This window comes from Camelina sativa, chromosome 1 (genome assembly GCF_000633955.1).
Source record: "Camelina sativa cultivar DH55 chromosome 1, Cs, whole genome shotgun sequence".
NCBI classification, from domain to species: Eukaryota; Viridiplantae; Streptophyta; class Magnoliopsida; order Brassicales; family Brassicaceae; genus Camelina; species Camelina sativa.
In genome coordinates this window covers 7,047,488-7,065,709 of record NC_025685.1, presented here as the reverse complement: position 1 = coordinate 7,065,709, position 18,222 = coordinate 7,047,488, and the positions used below count along the sequence as shown (strand labels likewise).

At 38.3% G+C, this 18,222-nt stretch overlaps 5 protein-coding genes and 1 pseudogene across 9 annotated transcripts; 3 read left to right on the top strand and 3 right to left on the bottom strand.

Moving 5' to 3' along the window:
- On the bottom strand, positions 15–1,750 carry LOC104780893 (putative F-box protein At3g16210). Of its 2 annotated transcripts, none has more exons than XM_010505436.2 (2): positions 321–1,750; positions 15–211 (listed from the first exon to the last, which is right to left on the bottom strand). In XM_010505436.2, exons 1-2 carry the CDS (start codon positions 1,430–1,432, stop codon positions 157–159), a joined length of 1,167 nt encoding a protein of 388 aa, XP_010503738.1. In that variant the 5' UTR covers positions 1,433–1,750; the 3' UTR covers positions 15–156. The 2 variants fall into 2 exon arrangements, with proteins under 2 accessions (XP_010503738.1, XP_019102135.1); XM_019246590.1 differs by having other exon boundaries at positions 15–420; positions 500–1,749.
- On the top strand, positions 2,951–3,685 carry LOC104780882. The gene has a single exon (XM_010505426.1). The coding sequence runs from the start codon at positions 3,022–3,024 to the stop codon at positions 3,472–3,474; it is 453 nt and encodes a 150-aa protein (XP_010503728.1). The 5' UTR covers positions 2,951–3,021; the 3' UTR covers positions 3,475–3,685.
- Positions 3,718–8,069, bottom strand: LOC104780866 (kinesin-like protein KIN-13B). 2 transcript variants are annotated; one of them, XM_010505409.1, is made up of 12 exons: positions 7,709–8,069; positions 7,224–7,442; positions 6,639–6,812; positions 6,422–6,523; positions 6,245–6,322; positions 6,056–6,137; positions 5,591–5,750; positions 5,201–5,503; positions 4,877–5,095; positions 4,440–4,785; positions 4,281–4,346; positions 3,718–4,198 (listed from the first exon to the last, which is right to left on the bottom strand). In XM_010505409.1, the coding sequence occupies exons 1-12, from the start codon at positions 7,844–7,846 to the stop codon at positions 4,019–4,021; spliced, it is 2,067 nt and encodes a 688-aa protein (XP_010503711.1). In that variant the 5' UTR covers positions 7,847–8,069; the 3' UTR covers positions 3,718–4,018. The 2 variants fall into 2 exon arrangements, with proteins under 2 accessions (XP_010503711.1, XP_010503718.1); XM_010505416.1 differs by having other exon boundaries at positions 6,639–6,809.
- On the top strand, positions 9,776–11,151 carry LOC104780857 (pyridoxal 5'-phosphate synthase-like subunit PDX1.2). The gene has a single exon (XM_010505398.2). The coding sequence runs from the start codon at positions 10,013–10,015 to the stop codon at positions 10,958–10,960; it is 948 nt and encodes a 315-aa protein (XP_010503700.1). The 5' UTR covers positions 9,776–10,012; the 3' UTR covers positions 10,961–11,151.
- LOC104780849 lies at positions 11,420–13,145 on the top strand (annotated as a pseudogene).
- On the bottom strand, positions 14,304–18,184 carry LOC104780835 (G-type lectin S-receptor-like serine/threonine-protein kinase CES101). Of its 3 annotated transcripts, XM_019246577.1 has the most exons (11): positions 18,165–18,184; positions 17,886–17,935; positions 16,537–17,718; positions 16,328–16,456; positions 16,184–16,240; positions 15,984–16,040; positions 15,653–15,885; positions 15,372–15,582; positions 15,056–15,293; positions 14,811–14,964; positions 14,304–14,749 (listed from the first exon to the last, which is right to left on the bottom strand). In XM_019246577.1, the coding sequence occupies exons 3-11, from the start codon at positions 17,330–17,332 to the stop codon at positions 14,429–14,431; spliced, it is 2,196 nt and encodes a 731-aa protein (XP_019102122.1). In that variant the 5' UTR covers positions 17,333–17,718; positions 17,886–17,935; positions 18,165–18,184; the 3' UTR covers positions 14,304–14,428. The 3 variants fall into 3 exon arrangements, with proteins under 3 accessions (XP_019102122.1, XP_010503680.1, XP_019102123.1); XM_010505378.2 differs by lacking the exons at positions 17,886–17,935; positions 18,165–18,184 and having other exon boundaries at positions 16,537–17,858; XM_019246578.1 differs by lacking the exons at positions 14,304–14,749; positions 14,811–14,964; positions 17,886–17,935; positions 18,165–18,184 and having other exon boundaries at positions 15,228–15,298; positions 16,537–17,862.

Genomic DNA, 18,222 nt, shown 5'->3' with positions numbered 1-18,222 from the left:
AAAAAAAAAAAAAAAAAAAAAAACAAGCTAAGCGTTAAAACAACAAAATCCTGCGGTCATTGTGAACACACAATCGTAGTATTTGATAAAGATGCACAAACGAATAATTTTGCGAGCCTACATAGATTTGCAGTAGTCATCTTTCCGAACTCATTTTCAATCCAAAATGGAGTCACTTTTCCAGCAAATATTGTAGAATCTCGAATCGAACCTGCAGAGGAACTCCAAGTTCAAAAGCCTATTAAAAAAAACCTTCTCAACACTTCAAAAGCCTAAACTATAAAGAAGCGCCAGGAATAGGGACAAGTGTTTCAACATACGTCTGGAGAAGTCCACACCTATCACTAGTCTGAACAATTCTCAAACTTTTGTCCTCAAAGTTGTATGCAAGCAACTTTGCTTCTCTTCCACCAATACCTACTAAAAACAAAAGCAATCCCGCATAGTTTACCGCAGACACTAGCCAGCAGTTGAAAATTTGATGAGCAACTGAGCTTACAACAATGTCCCGTGAGAGACTGAGGATCTTGTTCCAAGATTTGATAGTACCAGTGTTCTCCTCCTTTTCATGTTGGGCAGACCAAACGATGAGATCACCACAAGACAAGTCAACCCCAACAGTACATAGACCTCCTGTCAATCCCACAACAGCATGAGGAAATCCTTGACCAGAAGTACTTGGACCTGGGCAATAGCTGAATGACTCCGACACCAAATCAAAGCACAAAATCGTTTCAGTCAAGGCTACCTTACGATCACGATCATAGACCTGCCAGTAGATGTTTTGACCCACAAGGGTTCCAGGTAGTCTCATGTGGCACATGGAAAAGTTTTTTAAAGACGGGAAATCAATCAACCGAGACACACCCGACTTCAAGGATAACACTTGTGCTTGAGAGCAGCTGCCTTCTTTCATACTGGGAACCAAGACAAGCTTATAATCTTGAGTAGAGTGGTCATACCCAAAACCCATCTCAGCCCAGTTATTGAGATGCCTTGTTTGTATTCTTCTGAATTCTCTCAAAGCCGGGTTCCAAATACCAAAAGTGTTATCTTCAAGGTCTAAGCAAAAGAGTCCATGGCAGTGACCAATCAAACCAGAACTGCGGAGCAAGACTTCATCTCCAATGTTCAACTTAACAACCTCTTGCACTATCATCTCTGGCGGCTGCTTGCCAGTAGTAGTACTAGTTTCAAAAGAAAAGTGGCAGGGTTGAGTTTGCCAGCCACGGAAAGACATGATCCTCGTTGGGGCATGACTCATGTGCTGTTTAATAAATCTCTCGTCTTGGAACAAGGACAACCAACTCTTGCAGACACATCTAAACCGTGCTAAGTCCTTAACAGGAACCCTAGCGAGTATTTCCACAATTAATTCAAAGGGAAGCTCCCACCTCATCTTCCGAATCCGACGACTATTATATGACGACATACCTTAGCAATCCAGCAAAGCAAAGCTTCTCCGACAGGGAATTACTCTCCGAACTCCTTCTTCTTTGCCTGAGCTTGGTACCTGCTCCGATGATTCCAGTAATTAATCTCTCTCTCTAGCTTCTTAGATCTGTTTTTTTTTCTTTTTGACTCGAACTGATTTGTTTTGATGTCGGAAAAGCTTCTCTGTTTTTTTATTTTAATTTATAAGCAAAAAGATTTGCCTTCTAATCCGACCTAGGAAAGGAATTGTCAAAGTCTCCCAATGCTCTCAGTTTGTTTAGAAAATACTTCTTTGTTCGACTAAAAATCAATTTAGAGTTGCCGGTTAAACCAGACCAGCCCGTTCTAGTTCTGTGGTCTCAGTTTCCTTTTCGTACAGATAGTTTTAACTGGACCAGCTTGGATCTTGACAGTTGGCGGATGCTTAGCTTCTCAGCCGCTAGATTCAAATCTAGTAGTATATTTTTAAAAAGTAAAGAAAACCCGTCCAAAGCTTTATCTTCTTCTCACGAAAAAGAGTAAACTAAAAAAAAAATGTCCCATATATAACGGGAAAATATAAAATCTTTGCCCTTATCTTATTAATTTACTATACTATATAAAACACAAAAAATATTAAATATCTTTTTATCTAATAAAGTTCGATTAATAAAAAAATAAATACTGCATAATTCAAATAGTCAAAAATCTTAAATTAAAATAAATTTTCCATAGAAATTTGAGAAAATTTAATGACAAAAAAAACAAAACAAAACAAAGAGTCTGAAACATAAAAAGAAAACCCATATACGCATACTACATACATCCGAAGTACTCCATACCAAAGGATCGATCACCTAGATGTAACCAAGGAAATCATATATACGTGTATATTATAGCACAATTTGGTTAACAATTTTAAATCATGCATCCACCACAACCCCGTTCTTACAAATGAATAATTTCATCTCTCATCTTTCAACTTAAATTTTGCCTGGTTTTTGTGTCTAGCCAATTCTCTTTTAAAGATTACAATCATGTGTGTGAAATAATTCGACCCCTCCCATATGGCAAAAAAAAAAAAAATATATATATATATATATATATATATATAAATTCTACAGTATATCAATTTAAGTGTGCGGATTTAAGAAAAAAAACATAGCTAGAATATCCAAGTTATTTAACTCATGAAGTAGGTCTATTGGTAAAGCTTATGAAACATGATTTTTTGACAAAGAGTACGGTTTCTTGATTCTTGCACAACGGTAACATCGGTACCGCATATACGTGATCCAATATTAAGTCAATACTGTTAACTTTAATTTAAGATCTTCAGATAAGCAAAAGACATGTTATTATAACATATGGACAGAGATAAACAAAACAAAAGAGAAAGATTTTATTCGTAGACAGGACAAATTTTCACTTTAGCCTTTTTGATGCTGAGTAATAGACACAAAAGGTAATACTATGAAGCTAAAGTAACAAATCAACACATTAATAAAACATATAATTTGATTTCTATGACTTTCAAAATGATTTATATATATGAGAGAACATTGATCTGCCGACAAGAACATTGATTATCAGTTGCATTGAAGAGAGATGTTTCAGAAAACAAACAGTTTCTTTCATAGAACACTTCACAGTCTCAAGTCCATCATTCTCCGAGCAGGTAAGAAACTCCCTAGACCAAAAACTCACTTCCCTTGTACATTTTGCAGATCAAATTCTCTCGATAGAGACAACATCTACGCAAGTTTCCTCAATATCTGGGAGTCTGATCTGGAAAACAGCATCGGTGGTCCATTAAAGTTGGAGCACAAGGTTCAAGGGCAAGAACAAGATCATCAAGAGAAGAAAACAGAACCTTGCTCTTCCCGTTTATCAAGAGATTGTGATACAATGGAGAAGAAGATTAACGAGATGTATATGATTGAGACTGGAGATATAGAGCAAGCCCTTGACGTTGAAGAGGCACTTCATTACTATTCTCGTATTAGAAGTCCCGTGTATCTCAACATCGTTGACAAGTTCCTCACTGATCTCTATTCTTAATCTATCCAAAGGCTATCAGAATCTTTGTATTATGTCATCTTCTTGATTTGTTTGGTTTTTAGTCTTCTGTTCTTGTTTATTTGTTTCATGTTTTCCCAACAACATTTGATGGTGAATAGTTTCTCAGTTACAAGTACTTTGATGCTGGTGAATAGTTACACTGTTCATCACGATACTGTTTGAAGCTATATCAATCATCGGTTGGAACTCATACTTCAAGAACACCAAATAATATGGTATAGATAGAAGAAGGCAAGCTCATTAATAGCACAAATGCAATATTACATAGGTATTTCATCTTCTGCAATAAATCCATTACAAGAATCTGATAGAATTCAAATTGCAGTAGCAGGAACAGACTGCATCTATTACGTATGAGAAACTCTGTAATCATCCGTAACTCTTCGCTGTAAAGTTCTCAGTAGGCTGTAAACAGATAAGCTTCTGATCTCCAGTCCAAGCCAATAGGGGGGCACAACCGCACAAGCCCGAGATGAGGTCGATAAAAGGAGGACCAGTATTTACTCGAGAGTCTGATTATAGGTCAGTATCCAGTGGTAGAGACCAATACATTGTGCTCCCTAAGGCGTTTCTGGAAATGAGCAAGACGGTTCTGTAGTTGGAGTATACCTGCAGCCTTCTGAGATAGAATTGTGTTTAGTCTTGAAATGTAACCATCTAGCTGGTTTCCTGGTTGGTCTGCTTCAACCAGCAAGTTCATCTCCTGTGCAGGTGATTTCAAAAGGGATGTTAGAGAATCTTAGCTTAAGCCATAGAACCGAAACCAACTGACCAAAAATTCATACCTCTTTCACAATGTTCATCGTATCCTCAACTTGTTTACGGTGTGCATTCACAAGGTCTTCTTCTTCCTGGTAAAATTCACGAGAAACCATTTATGTATCAAAGATGATTACGGCAGATATTGACTTTTTCTGATATAGAATGCTTTAGCTGAATGTTACCTGCAGAAGTGCATTTAGGTTGTCATCAGAGTTTGACTTCTTCATATCGGGCCTTGGCATATCTCTTGACTTCATCTGAATAGTAGGTTTCGGAATTCTCTCCTGTGCCATACCGGTATAGGACGGCTCTAGTTTCCCATTTTTCTTCCACATTTGTTTCTCTTGCTCATAATCTGATGCATCAAAGTCATCGTTCTCTTCAGTCCACATCTCATTCACGTCATCATCATAGTTGGTTGGAGTTGGAAGTGCAGCCGACAAAGGAATCTTTGTGGACTCCCTTAGGTTCATGGTCGACGAAGATACATCTTTCTTAGAGGCGTTTCCCTTTGAAAGACTCTTAACCCTACAATATTCATAGTTTATGCAAAAATTTATGAGATGCACGAATTAACAGAAAAAGAAGACAATATACAACAGCAAATGAATAAACCAACCTATCTGCGTATCTTAACGTGTTAAGTGTGTGCTCACATGATCCAGAGCTTGGCGATATGCACGATATCATTACAGTACGAGAATTTCCCATGAAGGAGTCCCTGAGAACTTCGGTTAACTTACTGCCTCTAAAAGGGATGTGACCTTGATCATTATCCAGAGCTCTAATACATTCCTTTAAGGCGAGTAAGCTCTTATTGATCTCTGCTCCTTCCAATCTGTGTCATATAATACAAACAATGTGTCTAAACAAATAGTTGGACACATAATTCAAACTGAACAACTTGAAAAGTGTCATTATAAGATATGGTGTAAAGTTTTACCTTGTCTGCTTGTCATTGTCTGTTGTGTCTGCACCACGTTCACTTCCGGCAAGATCGATGAAAGAAAGTTTGCCAACGAGGCGAGGGGGCTTTGACTGATTTCCCTCAGCTGACTTTTTTATTGCGAGCTGAAGTATAGCATGGGAACGAGATGATTCTTCATTTGCACCAGTTGTTCCAGTGCTTCTTGTTGCACTTCCTCTCTCAATAAGCTCCATAATCGCATCTGTATCAGATACTCTGTACTCTTGCAAACCAACGATGCACACTTGCTGCTTACCATCCTCTCTCATGCATAGCTTCCTACAAAGATAAAGAAAGTTTAAATACATCTACATAATAAGCATTGCAGTCAAGATCTAAAACTGCGTAAGATGCCTTTCAACTTACTTCCTCTCACTGAGGAGATCATATAGCTTTCCTCCATAAATCTCAAAAAAGCTGACAAACAACTGAAACCCTTGGTTTCTGTATGTGTGGTGCATCAACCTCAGGATGTCCCTTGAAGCCTTAAGAGGCAAAGGCTTCATAGTATAGGTTTTTCCACTACCTGAGAGGCAAACATAAAACCGAAGATGGTTCACATAGAGAAAATGAGTAAGAATATAGTTAAAGCAGACTAGTCTTTGCGTCTCATAAGTGCATGTTGATTATCGCGTTTCAAACAATTTTCACAGTTAAACTGAAGAGGCTTTTACATGCACAGTTTGGGAAAGTAGAGTAGGCCTTAACCTCCCACAGCAGAAACGCATGCCAAATACTTTAGATGGTGGATCTTAAGGTCTTGCTATTAGCTTGTCAGATTTTCCAGGAAAGTGATCTTGTGTATCTATGATTCCTTTGAAGATAATTTACCTGTTTGCCCATATGCAAAGCAAGTGGCTTTGATGCGCTGAAATATTAGGGGGACGACTGGCTCCACCGTCTCACGATAAACCTACAGAAATTTGAGAAATAAGCGCCAGAATAGGAACTGATTATAATGTAAATATCGTATTTAGTCCATAATTATATTCAGTCCTGTTACTTTCAAACAGCACTTACCTCATCATTTGATACTTCCTCATCAAGAACGGCATCAAACACAAATTCATGCTTTTCAACATAAGCTGTTAAGTCAACCTGCAATGATAATGTAATCATAGGTCATTCTTAAGTGTCTTGCTACGGTGAGGACTCGGACAATTGAGATTGCATAAATCCAGACCACCAGAAACTGACCTTCACTTTTGTCTCATGAACTGTTAAGCAATTGGAATGGGTGTCAATAATGTCTTCCTCGTTTTTTGTCGACTCCTTCTTGTTAAGTGGTCTCTTACGTACCTGTTCTCAAACGATAAAGGGAATATCATGATACATTAAGGATTAGTATTCGCAATACACAAGGCAGGGGAAAATCAAGTGATTCTATAAAGGAACTGAAGGATAGAAAACGTACAACAACTTTGATTTTTGCAACAGCGTTCATCTTCTCCTTCTCAGCAGCCAAGTTTTCAGTCAAAACGCGACTTCGGTTAGGCTGCTTGTTGTAAGCTTCAAAGTCATCAAAGCTTTGGGTTTGACTAGGATTGAAAAGTGAGGGGCCATCTACTTGGCTAGAGACTGGAATCTGCTGATGAGATAACCAAATTAAAAGCCTTTACAATATGACCGCAACGGCAAAATGCAATGAAGTCCACGTATTTATCTTATGTTAAGCAAAGAAACAAATAACCAGATGGTGTCAAATAATTCATTTATAGGATTTATCTTCAAATTGGTTAGCAGACAATAACCCATGATATGGTCACAGATGAAATAAAAGTTCTTTTACTAAAAATAGTCCAGTAACCTAAAAGTGTAGTGTAAAGAGTCCACTCTTCCAGCAAGTAATCAATATTATAGATGTCCACCTAAATGCAGCGACATTTAAACAAAAAGGTAATAAAAGCTTGAATTGCAGGTCTGCTCTGTTACTAGCATATGTAAATGGAAATTAAAAGGCACCAAAATGTTAAAAAGCAACTCTATCTAATACACCTACCTCAGGAAGAAGCTCAGTATCAAAAGAATGCAGATCTAAGAGTCCAGGACTAAACTCAGATTCATCATTGTTCTTCCTCTGGTTGGTGGGACGAGCACCGTATTGAGGAGTAGTGGGTTCCCCAAAAAAGTCGTTTCCTCCATTAAACCCTCTCTGAGCATTCTGGTATCCTCTTGTTGCTTGACCACCTCCTTGCCCACCAGCATAGTATCCGTAATCCTGTTTATAATCCCAATCCCACCATTAAGTTCAAAAAAAAAATTCTCATACACTAAAACTTGGGTTCACAAGAAACTCAAAAACAAAAGTTCCCATAACTCTAGATCGGAGAAATTGATAAGTCTCCCTGAGAAATTTTCATTTTAAAAGATCTAGGAATCATCTGAACTAACAGATCTTCATAGAAACTCAAAAAAAAAAAAAAAAGTTCAAATCGATGAAAATATACGGAGGAGGAGAAGAAAAGGATCAGATTCTGGGATTACATTTGCGGATGACTGAAAATGCTGAAGACCAGTGGACTGAAGCCATCTGCCATTGGAGGAAGACATATCGAGAGGGTTATCCGAAAGCTGCCTCTGGTGATGCACCGCCGCTGCGCCAGATCTCTGTCTCCCGTTCATGACCTTTTAGCTCGAATCGGAGCTCCAAATGGATCCTTTAAATCGGATCTCGTCTAAACCTCAATCCCCTAGCCGAAGCTTTTCTCTCGCTCTACCTCTCTCTGCTATCTAATAACCCTTTTTGTTTCTCTTCTCTCTCTCTCTCTCCACAAGTTCAAATTAAAGCGCAGAGAGCAGAGAGAGAGTATTTTTTTTGGTTGTTGCTGTTGCTTTCTCTCTCTCTGACGACGCTCCCTTAAACTCGATTTGTATTTGTCGTTTCAATTCTTCTTTTAATTTATTAATGGTAGATTTGTGGACCAATTCTACTGGATTTACTATATATTTTATGGGTTTTTTTGGAGTTTTTGTGGACTAAGATGATTAGTATTTTAAAAGAAAGTTACTAATTACGACTATACCAAGTTAATAATTGTATAATTGCTACTACCTTTTACACTACTACTAACTAATCTATATGTTTGCCACTTTGTAATATATCATCATCTCTTCATGTGAAATCTATTGTTTTCTGTAAATTTGGTAAATATCACTAAATAAAAGTTATTAATTTTGATCCAAATGCTTGGTGAAACAAACAAATAACGTTTTTTGAGTTCTAAAGTAATTTTTGTAGTTGATTTTATTGTCACATTTATAAGTGAAAATTGTTTATAGAGTAATCAGGATAGCTTTTACAATTTGGATTTGTGTAGTAAAGTGGTTTGATTTTATATTGTGAATTAGCTAGAGACCGCGATGATTGTTGGTTTTCAAGTTTGAATTTTGCCGTTAAAAGAAAAAAAAAAAGTGGTCGCCCCACTCTCTTGTTGTCTCTATGAGAGAGGGTAATACGTTACGTTGTAAGAACTATATCATTATCAACATGATGAGATATGTTATGCATAAGAAGAAAAGAAAAAAAATGAGAAAGTACTGTCGCCATAATACGTATCTCTCTCGAATAGAATCCAAGCAAAATATATAGAAGTACGTTTTTATTTTGAAGCTTGAGCATAGACAATCTCCCATATGGTCGTATATGAAACAACGTCATTATCCTCCGATAATTTTGGGGAACGTGTTTGTATCAAAAGATGTGGTATATTAAAATAAAAAATCGCATGTTGCTTTCCATACACTGATACACAGCTTCATAATCATATATATGCATGTGTTGGTATTCTTAAACCTGATTAACCACATTTCTTTTGATGTTATATTAACCCATATTTCATCAATCAATGGACCATATATGATATATATTATAAATATTAAGTCTTGGATCCTGTCCGCGATCACAACGCAAGAGATGAAAATTTCATCTATTACTTGAAATTTTTTTTGTGTGTTATTCTTTATTTTCTACTTTATATATAATGGATGTTAGAAAGAACTTTTGGATTTGAATCAATCTTTTTTTCTTTCTCCGTAGTTGCCGACTGAGAGATTTTTTTTTTTTTTTTTTTGTCTCATCTCTAAAAATATAATACAAGATTCATCAGAACTTTATATGATTATTCGTCATCAGTGGTAGTGGCAGAGAATGGGGAGAGTAAGATTTACGTACTCAATCATATTCAATTGCTACAAAAACTGTGAAAAAATAGTTGGAAGATAATAAGCAAGCAAACAAACCTGAAACACGTGAGGAGCACTAAAAACGACGCCGTCTAGGTCGTGACAAACATGGTAGGCCACCACTAAAGTTAGACAGTTGTTAGATTCACCCCCTCCCTTTTATTTTCGTATATCTCTTTTTTAAATTTTATTTTTTCATCGAATAAAAATCATGTCCAAAAAAAATATCTTTGGACAGACGTCAGAGTCAGACGAAAGAAGCGTGAATATCACACGATGACGCCACGTGTACTATTCACATCCTACGGCTCTTAAAAAAATAGTCTACTTGGGTCAAACCATCATCATGGAAGCCCACTCAGCTTGCTTCCTCTTTTCCGCAACACGACGTCGTTTTCGCATTCTCCTTAATCGGCGACCTAAATCGATTTCTCACAGTGACGAAGACAGTCTCAGAATCTTCCAGACGAAACCACACTCTTCTCCATTCTCTCTCTTTTTTTTTTTCTCCTTTCTTTCAACGCAGCTTTCTCCTTCTCGTCTCCGATCGTGTAACTTAAACATACTCTCTGTTACTAAAACAAACAAAGCTTACGAAACCTAACAATGTCGGATCAAGCTATGACGGATCAAGATCAACAAGGAGCTGTTACTCTCTACAGCGGTACTGCCATTACCGACGCTAAAAAAAACCATCCCTTCTCCGTTAAAGTTGGATTAGCTCAAGTACTCCGCGGCGGCGCCATTGTCGAGGTTTCTTCTGTCAACCAAGCTAAGATCGCTGAATCCGCCGGCGCATGTTCTGTCATCGTCTCGGATCCGGTTCGATCTCTTTCCGGTGTTCGTCGTATGCCGGATCCTGTCCTCGTCAAAGAGGTGAAACGAGCTGTCTCTGTTCCGGTGATGGCGCGAGCTCGCGTCGGTCATTTCGTCGAGGCTCAGATCTTGGAGTCTCTTGCGGTTGACTACATTGACGAGAGCGAGGTTATCTCTGTAGCGGATGATGATCATTTCATCAACAAACACAACTTCCGATCTCCCTTCATTTGTGGTTGCCGTGATACAGGTGAAGCTTTGAGGAGAATCAGGGAAGGTGCTGCTATGATCAGGATCCAAGGTGATTTAAACGGAACAGGTAACATTTCGCGGACTGTGAAGAACGTTAGGTCGTTGATGGGTGAAGTTAGGGTTCTGAACAATATGGATGATGATGAGGTGTTCACTTTTGCTAAGAAGATTTCGGCGCCGTATGATCTTGTTGCTCAGACTAAGCAGATGGGTAGGGTTCCTGTTGTTCAGTTTGCTTCAGGTGGGATCACGACTCCGGCTGATGCGGCTTTGATGATGCAGCTTGGTTGTGATGGGGTTTTCGTGGGTTCTGAGGTTTTTGATGGTCCAGATCCGTTTAAGAAGCTTAGGAGTATTGTTCAAGCTGTTCAGCATTACAATGACCCTCATGTGTTGGCTGAGATGAGTTCTGGGTTGGAGAATGCAATGGAAAACTTGAGCGTTCGTGGTGATAGGATTCAAGATTTTAGCCAAGGAAGTGTTTGATGGGAAGGAATGTTCAAAGTTGCAAACTTTTTGGGACTTCAAAAGTTGTAATCTTTTTTGTTTTGGTGGTTGGATTCTCAAAATATCGGTTGTGGTTTTTGTTAATGCTCGTGCAAATGATCCTTTTTTGTGTTTGATCGAAACTTGGAACAACTTAAAACCCTAATGCAAGTTGCAGAATTTTGAAGAAAGTGCAAGTCCTATGATTTTAAAGATTAGTATATTACTAGCCATGGTAGAAGACAAGCATATTAGTATAGGAGATTTGAGATTACATTTGAGGCAGACTAGTCTTATTTCTTTCCACTCTTCTTAAGTTCTGTGCCTCCAAATGATCCTTTTTGTGAAGCCTTGGCCCTGAGTTCTTTAAGTGCCTGTTTTCATCACATTAACAATAATACCATCATTAGCAATCACTATCTCGTAAAAGTTTCCAGTTGATCAAATTAGGAAAAGTACCTTCTCTTCATCCTTCTTTTTCTGCATTAAATCAATTTGAATGGAGATTATTATGGTTTGGGTTGGTTTAATGGATTAAATCACTGAGACTTTGAGAGGAATCGCAGAATATGAGAGCCGAGATGAAAAAGTTAGATGATGAAACAAAAGATTAGACAAGAAAGAACAATGAAGAGCGGCTTACCATTCATGAGCTATAGAACGAGCTGGTTAAGCGAAGAAGTAAGAGCTGAAAAGTGCAGGAGATTGGCAGAAGCTTTCATACAGGAATACACTTGAGAAGATGATCCGCGATGCTAAGAAATTTTCTCTATACAACAGTTGCATTTATATATGTTTAGGCAAATATGTTGTATGATCACTTTTGTTGAGCGTCTCTTGTTGGTTTGTACGAGTGTTGTGTATAAAGAACAATTGAGGTTAAACCAGGCAAGACTAGAGGCGCAAAAGGCAGTTAAAAGAAAGAGAGGAGCTGGAGAACCAAGTGAGGCCTGAATTGGAGAAAGCAAGAAAAAGATCCAGACTTTTGTTGAAAGATGAAGATTCACCTGTTGCTGGACGATAGAGACATGAAGCCCTCTCTGTATCTTCCAGGAACAGGTGAAGAACTGTAGTCACACAAGGAGTTAAGGGTATACTTTGAGGAAGAGCATAAAGCAGCAGCTTCTGAGGCTGAAGCTCAGAAGCATGGGGAAATAGAGGAGGTGGAAGAGGAACAGAAGAATCCAGAGGTATATGAGAAGTCACTTGTCGCTTTAGAAGATAATGAACCAGTTGAAGAACAGCTGGGTGTCGAAGAAAGGAAGAGAGGCAGCAGCAGAAGCTTCAGAGCATTCCATGTTTTCAAGGCACCAGAGATTGAGGAGGATGAGGAAAGCAGGATAGAGCGAGGGAAAGGAAATGTTGAGAATTGGAAACGATCCATGTGATGATCTTCAAACCGGAGGTAGCAACAAGAAGATTGATGAAATGATAGAGAAACTGGACCAAAAGTTCCCTATGCTTGAAAAGGTTGATGAAGAAGAAGTGGACTTGAAGTTGCAGGCTGAGGAGACGACAAACAACAACACAAGCAAGAGATCAGAGAGTTTTGATTTGAAGAACACACCAGAGAAGAGTGGCAGAGACAAAGTTGTGAAGAGATCAGAGAGTGCTAGAGCTTTCAGAAGGATTCCATCATCTCCGTCACTCATCTTCGGAATGAAAAAGGGAATTGACCGTATCAGGAAGAAGCCAGTGGTTTCAGGGAATGATGATGAGAGCGATCGATTATCTTGTCAAGAACAACTTCATCAAGTCATCTCTCCAAACAATCAGACGAGCTGTCAAATTCTAAAGAGCCTGATGAAAGCTTTCATCGATACACTCCTCCCACTTCTCTACATATATGCATTTGTTTAGTGTTGTGTCAAGTTGGTTTAGTCATTGTTGTGTATAAAAAACACTTCCTCATTGTTGCTTCTTGTTGTATTGTTTTCGTTAATGCCAGATTAAGACATAGATTTTCTCCACCTTGAAGGTGTTGTTCTTCCTTTGACAAGCCTTGTCTTCATATTCCCAAGAGTCTGAGGCTCAAAATCCTTCATTGTCACCTGATTCTTCCTCACCCTTGTCAACACTAACACTTTTTCTAGTTGACGGTCCTAACCCGAGCCTCTTCCACCTGAAAAACCCTTTACTCCCACCACTACTCTTCTTCAAAAGTTATAATTTTTGTTTTGGTGGTTGGATTCTGAAAAAATCGGTTGTGGTTTTTGTTAATGCTCGTGCAAATAATTCTTTTTTTTTGTGAGTGTGCTTGGAACAACTTAAAACCTTAATGAAAGTTGCAGAATTTTGAAGCAAGTGCAAGTCCTATGATTTTAAAGATTACTATATTACTAGCCATGGTAGAAGACAAGCATATTAGTATAGGAGATTTGAGATTACATTTGAGGCAGACTAGTCTTATTTCTTTCCACTCTTCTTAAGTTCTGTGCCTCCAAATGATCCTTTTTGTGAAGCCTTGGCCCTGAGTTCTTTAAGTGCCTGTTTTCATCACATTAACAAGATCATCTTCAGCAAATCACTTTTCTCGTAAAATTGTTCAATGAATCAACACTAAGATTAAGGAAACCACCTTCTCTTCATCCTTCTTTTTCTGCATTAACTCCATATCGTGCTACATTGGAAACAGGCCAGGGTACAATTTCAGACAAAACTCAAGCACTAAACACACATAAATCGAGTTCCAATATAAAAGGGTTATAATATTAGCGAGTTTGTAAGAGAGAACATACCTCATCGTACTCCTTACCAGACTTAGGCTGCTTCAAGGGCTTCAATTTCCCTCCTAAAACACCAATGAAGAAACCGATCAATCAAGAATCACATTACATTTTCGCAGAAATGGTTGGATTTCAATGACGTTTATGAAGAAGACACGATATTTGCATTTTCTACGCGTTAAGAGCACACAATATTAATAGATGAGTCAGATCGATCGATATGAATCTGTGAAATCAAAATCTGAAAGAAGCACGTATCAACAAATATTATGAAATCAAGACATAAATGAATAGATCGATTCTAACCGAGAAAATAGAAGGAGAGAGAGAGACAGGAGGAGGAAAATAATAACCTTGCTTGGACGACATGGCTGAAATTTTAGGGTTAGGGCTAGACCTGAAACTCGAAGACAACAGAGATAGCTTTCTTAATCCCAAGGAAAATAATAACCTTGCTTGAACAAAACACAAGAAAAAATATCTCTGTTTCTTCGAGTTTAGATATTTGGTTCTTGTTCTGCGTGATCATATATATAGTGGTAGGATTGAACACGCGATCACTCCGCGCCACAGAAACGTGTCAACGTGGAATGTCTAATTGTTGTATAATTAGCAAGTGTGACATAACCAGAATAAGATACTTTGAATCTCATACAAGATCAGTCAAAAATTATTACAAGTGACAATGAGATGAAAATTCACATACGAATGGAACAATCTAGTTTTCTTCAATTCACTAGCTTCACCTTGCTTCCATCACCGTGATGGTAACTCTATTAGCCGATACATTTTCCACCTCCTGTGGCTCAACCTCCATCTCTGGCGAGCTTATCCGAGGACCACCATAGAAAGCTGGCTCTTTAGGCAAAGAAAGAGCATTGTTGCCTTCTCCATATATCATCGACACAACGTCTAACATATTTGGTCTATCTTCTGCGTTTTCTTGTACACACAACAGAGCAACTTGAACGCATCTCAACAACTGCGGGTTCTCAAGTGCAGGATCTCCCAAAGATGGATCTATCACCTCGCTAACTCGGTTCTCTTTAAACAGATTCCACACCTGAAAAAAACAGAGTTTCAGAGATCCAAGCTGAGACAAAAAGATGTTTAGCTCTTCTTACATGAACAATGAGATTCAGAGGTCCTTCTGAGTCATGGTGGAAGCTATTGTTCTTCCTTCCACAAATGATTTCCAGCATTAGAACCCCGAAGCTGAACACATCTAATTTCGTTGAGAATAGTCCTTCTCTGAAGTACTCAGGAGACATATATCCACTATACACATATCAACACAAGAGATTTAATCAACAATTGATGCCTATGAATGATCATCAGAGAATCATTAATTGTTTCTGGTCACTCTTACAATGTGCCAGCAATTCTTTTGGTGTTGGCTCTGGATTCTTGCGCTCCAAATATCCGAGCCATTCCAAAATCTGCTATCTTGGGATTCATATCCTCGTCCAGCAAAATGTTGCTGGCTTTGATGTCTCTGTGTATCACTTTCAGTCTCGAGTACTTGTGAAGGTACAAAAGCCCTTGAATTATCCCTTCCATGATCCTGAACCGCAGCGTCCAATCCAAAACATTTTTCCTCAAGGGATCTGCACTGATTTGTAGTCATTATATTTCTTCATATGGATTTCTATAGATTAATTCTTAACCTTTTAATGAAAGCTCACCAAAGAGGAAGTAGTCAAGACTCTTGTTGGGCATGTATTCGTAAATCAACATTTTCTCTTCCTTCTCGATGCAGCACCCTAGCAACCGAACAAGATTTGTGTGCTGAAGTTTTGCAATAAGCATAGCTTCGTTCTTGAACTCCACTAATCCTTGCCCAGATGATAATGATAGTCTTTTGATAGCTACTTCTTCCTCATCTCTTAGCCTCCCCTTCAAGAGAGTAGCGGATACATCAAAATCTGCTCAAGTTTAATATCAAAATCTAAAGAATCTGGACTACCTTATATACAGGACCAAAACCTCCTTCACCGAGCTTGTTTGCATCAGAGAAGTAATCTGTTGCCAAGGCTACACTTTCAAAGCTAAAAATCTGAAGCTCATTATTATTATTCTTCCTTGCACTTCTCTTGCCTCGGCGTCTCCTATCAATTCCCAACTCACGTAGTAGCATTTCTTGGTCTACTGTTGAATCAACTCTCAGTTTTAAAAGCCTCCTCCGTATGCAATTAATCACTAAAGTAAAATACCAAACATCACAAACACAGTTCTTGATTTTAACATGGACATTTTTCATACATGCTTATACAAAAAGTTATTCAGCTGAGCCTTACTTTGTGGAATGACTTTTCCCCATAAAAAGTAGAACATCCCGCGGAATATAACAATCACTGGATCAAACACAAAAAAAAGTGGTGAATTTGTATCCAACCAATCACTAAATAAAATACAAAACATCACAGACACAGTTCTTGATTTCAACATGGACATTTCTCATACATGCTTATACAAAGGTTATTCAGCTGAGCCTTACTTTTTGGAATGACTTTTCCCAATAAAAAGTTGAACATTTCGCGAAATATAACAGTTACTGGATCAAAAAGAAAAAGATTAACTTGTTAGTAAGAACACGTACGATTGGTTAAAAAGTTGGAGTATTTCTGATTCAAATTTGTACCTTTCAATTTAAATTTCCTCAGAACAAGATAGATGATCAACCAAGTCACAGGTATGATTAGGATTAGTGACGCCACAACAACTAGCCAAATTGCCGCCATATGGTTGTCTATTCTTGTATACGTGAAATCTTTGTGTCCAAAAAAATTCTGCAGTTACAGCGACACTTTATAAAAGGCAGATCATAATGTATTTCCACAAGCTTCATACCTTTTTCACGGACATGTACAGTCCTGTGTCGATGAGAGGACGACCCATTGTTTGTAGGATCAGTGTTCCAGAGTTCGCAGCCCGTACCATCGGCATGGGTTGAAGCATAGGCAAGACAAGAACAGTTTTGGAGACATTTAACATAGCAATCATTTGAGCTTAATTTTCCATCAGTCTCGCTAAGAATAAATCCATTTCCCAAGGAAGTAAATACTCCATCTCTGAAATCATCTCTAAAGCTCCAACACTTTCCATACTCCAAACAACGCCCATTCTTGTCTACAGCTCCGTAAAATTTGTACCGGCATTGCATGGAATTTTTTTGGTAACAACCATACTCAAGCTTGTAATTAAATACAGAGGAACAAAGGACATGTTGTTGTACTCCTTTAAGATTGATTGTCTGCAAAGTGCCCTGTTGGTCTATCATTATCCTGGGAAATAATGTTCCATCACTCTGATCACCTAAGTACATAAAATAACGTTCACTCTTGGTTGAAACGAAGGAAACGTCGAAACCCAGCTTGTTCTCCACGAGGAATTGTCCCTTGAACCAGAGCCCACTTGCCCAAAACATGTTTCCATGCCATAAGATGGTCAGTCGGTTTGTAACATTAGAATCCATCCCAAAGACAAAAGATCCAGAAGCAGGTAAAGTATCACCTAGCCATGATGTCAGTTCCCATCTCTTCCCAGTCTTGACATTGAAACCAAGTTTCATCCCCGGAAGAATAGTATCTGTTGGATAATCAAAGCTTTGCCACAAAATCCGCTTCATCGATCCACCAGAATCCATCTCTTGAAGCTGAAGATTTCCAGAATCCAACAGCTTAAGGGTTGTGTTTCCTGTGGTTTCCGTAGAGCTTAACTCAAGCAGGCTCTCTGATCCTCTTAAAATCTTCAATCTGCCAAGAGCATCAACAGTGAGGCTTCCAGAGCGTCCTGAGATTGGATTGTTACGGTTCGCAATCCAGACAGGTCTGTCCTGATGGCTAGCAGAATCATACTCATTATTATTATGAAGATACAAACTGTTGTACGAAATCCCAAGATACCACCAGTTGCTTGTATTCTTGAAGTTAAAAAACTTGAGCTTGAAGATATTGAAAGGCGAATTTAGCTCTTCCCCATCTTTCAAGTACTGACCCTGCTGTAGCGTATCTGTTTCACAGCATGATTGCCCTAACAGGAGAGATAAGGTAAAAATAGTGAGAAAGATGCAATTCGACAACATAGTTTCAGAAAATCTGAAACTTCAAGATGAATAATTTGGGAATCGATTTCTCTCAAAACTGGTTTTCAAAACATATCTCGTTTATGGTCCAAGTCTAATTCAAAAGTCCACGTACACGCTGGAGACAAATTTGAAGTCTTGTTCGTTGAAGTTTCCGAGCTACAACTGTTACACAAAAAAAAATTTCCAAGAAAGTGATGCTGCCAATGACCACAAATTGAAAATTGACTCTTGCTTGTCAAACCTACCCAAAACAAGATACATATAACAGAACCAAACATGTTCTGGAGCAAAACAATTGCATTGCAGCAACTCGTTTCTGTTTTTAGCTAACATCTTTTTGTCTGTCGGAAGAATTCAACAACCCAAGTAGGAGGATTTAAAAGGGACTTACCTGAAAAACAGAAAGCCAATGGCAAACAAAGGAGGGAAACAGAGTTGTGTTTTTCTTC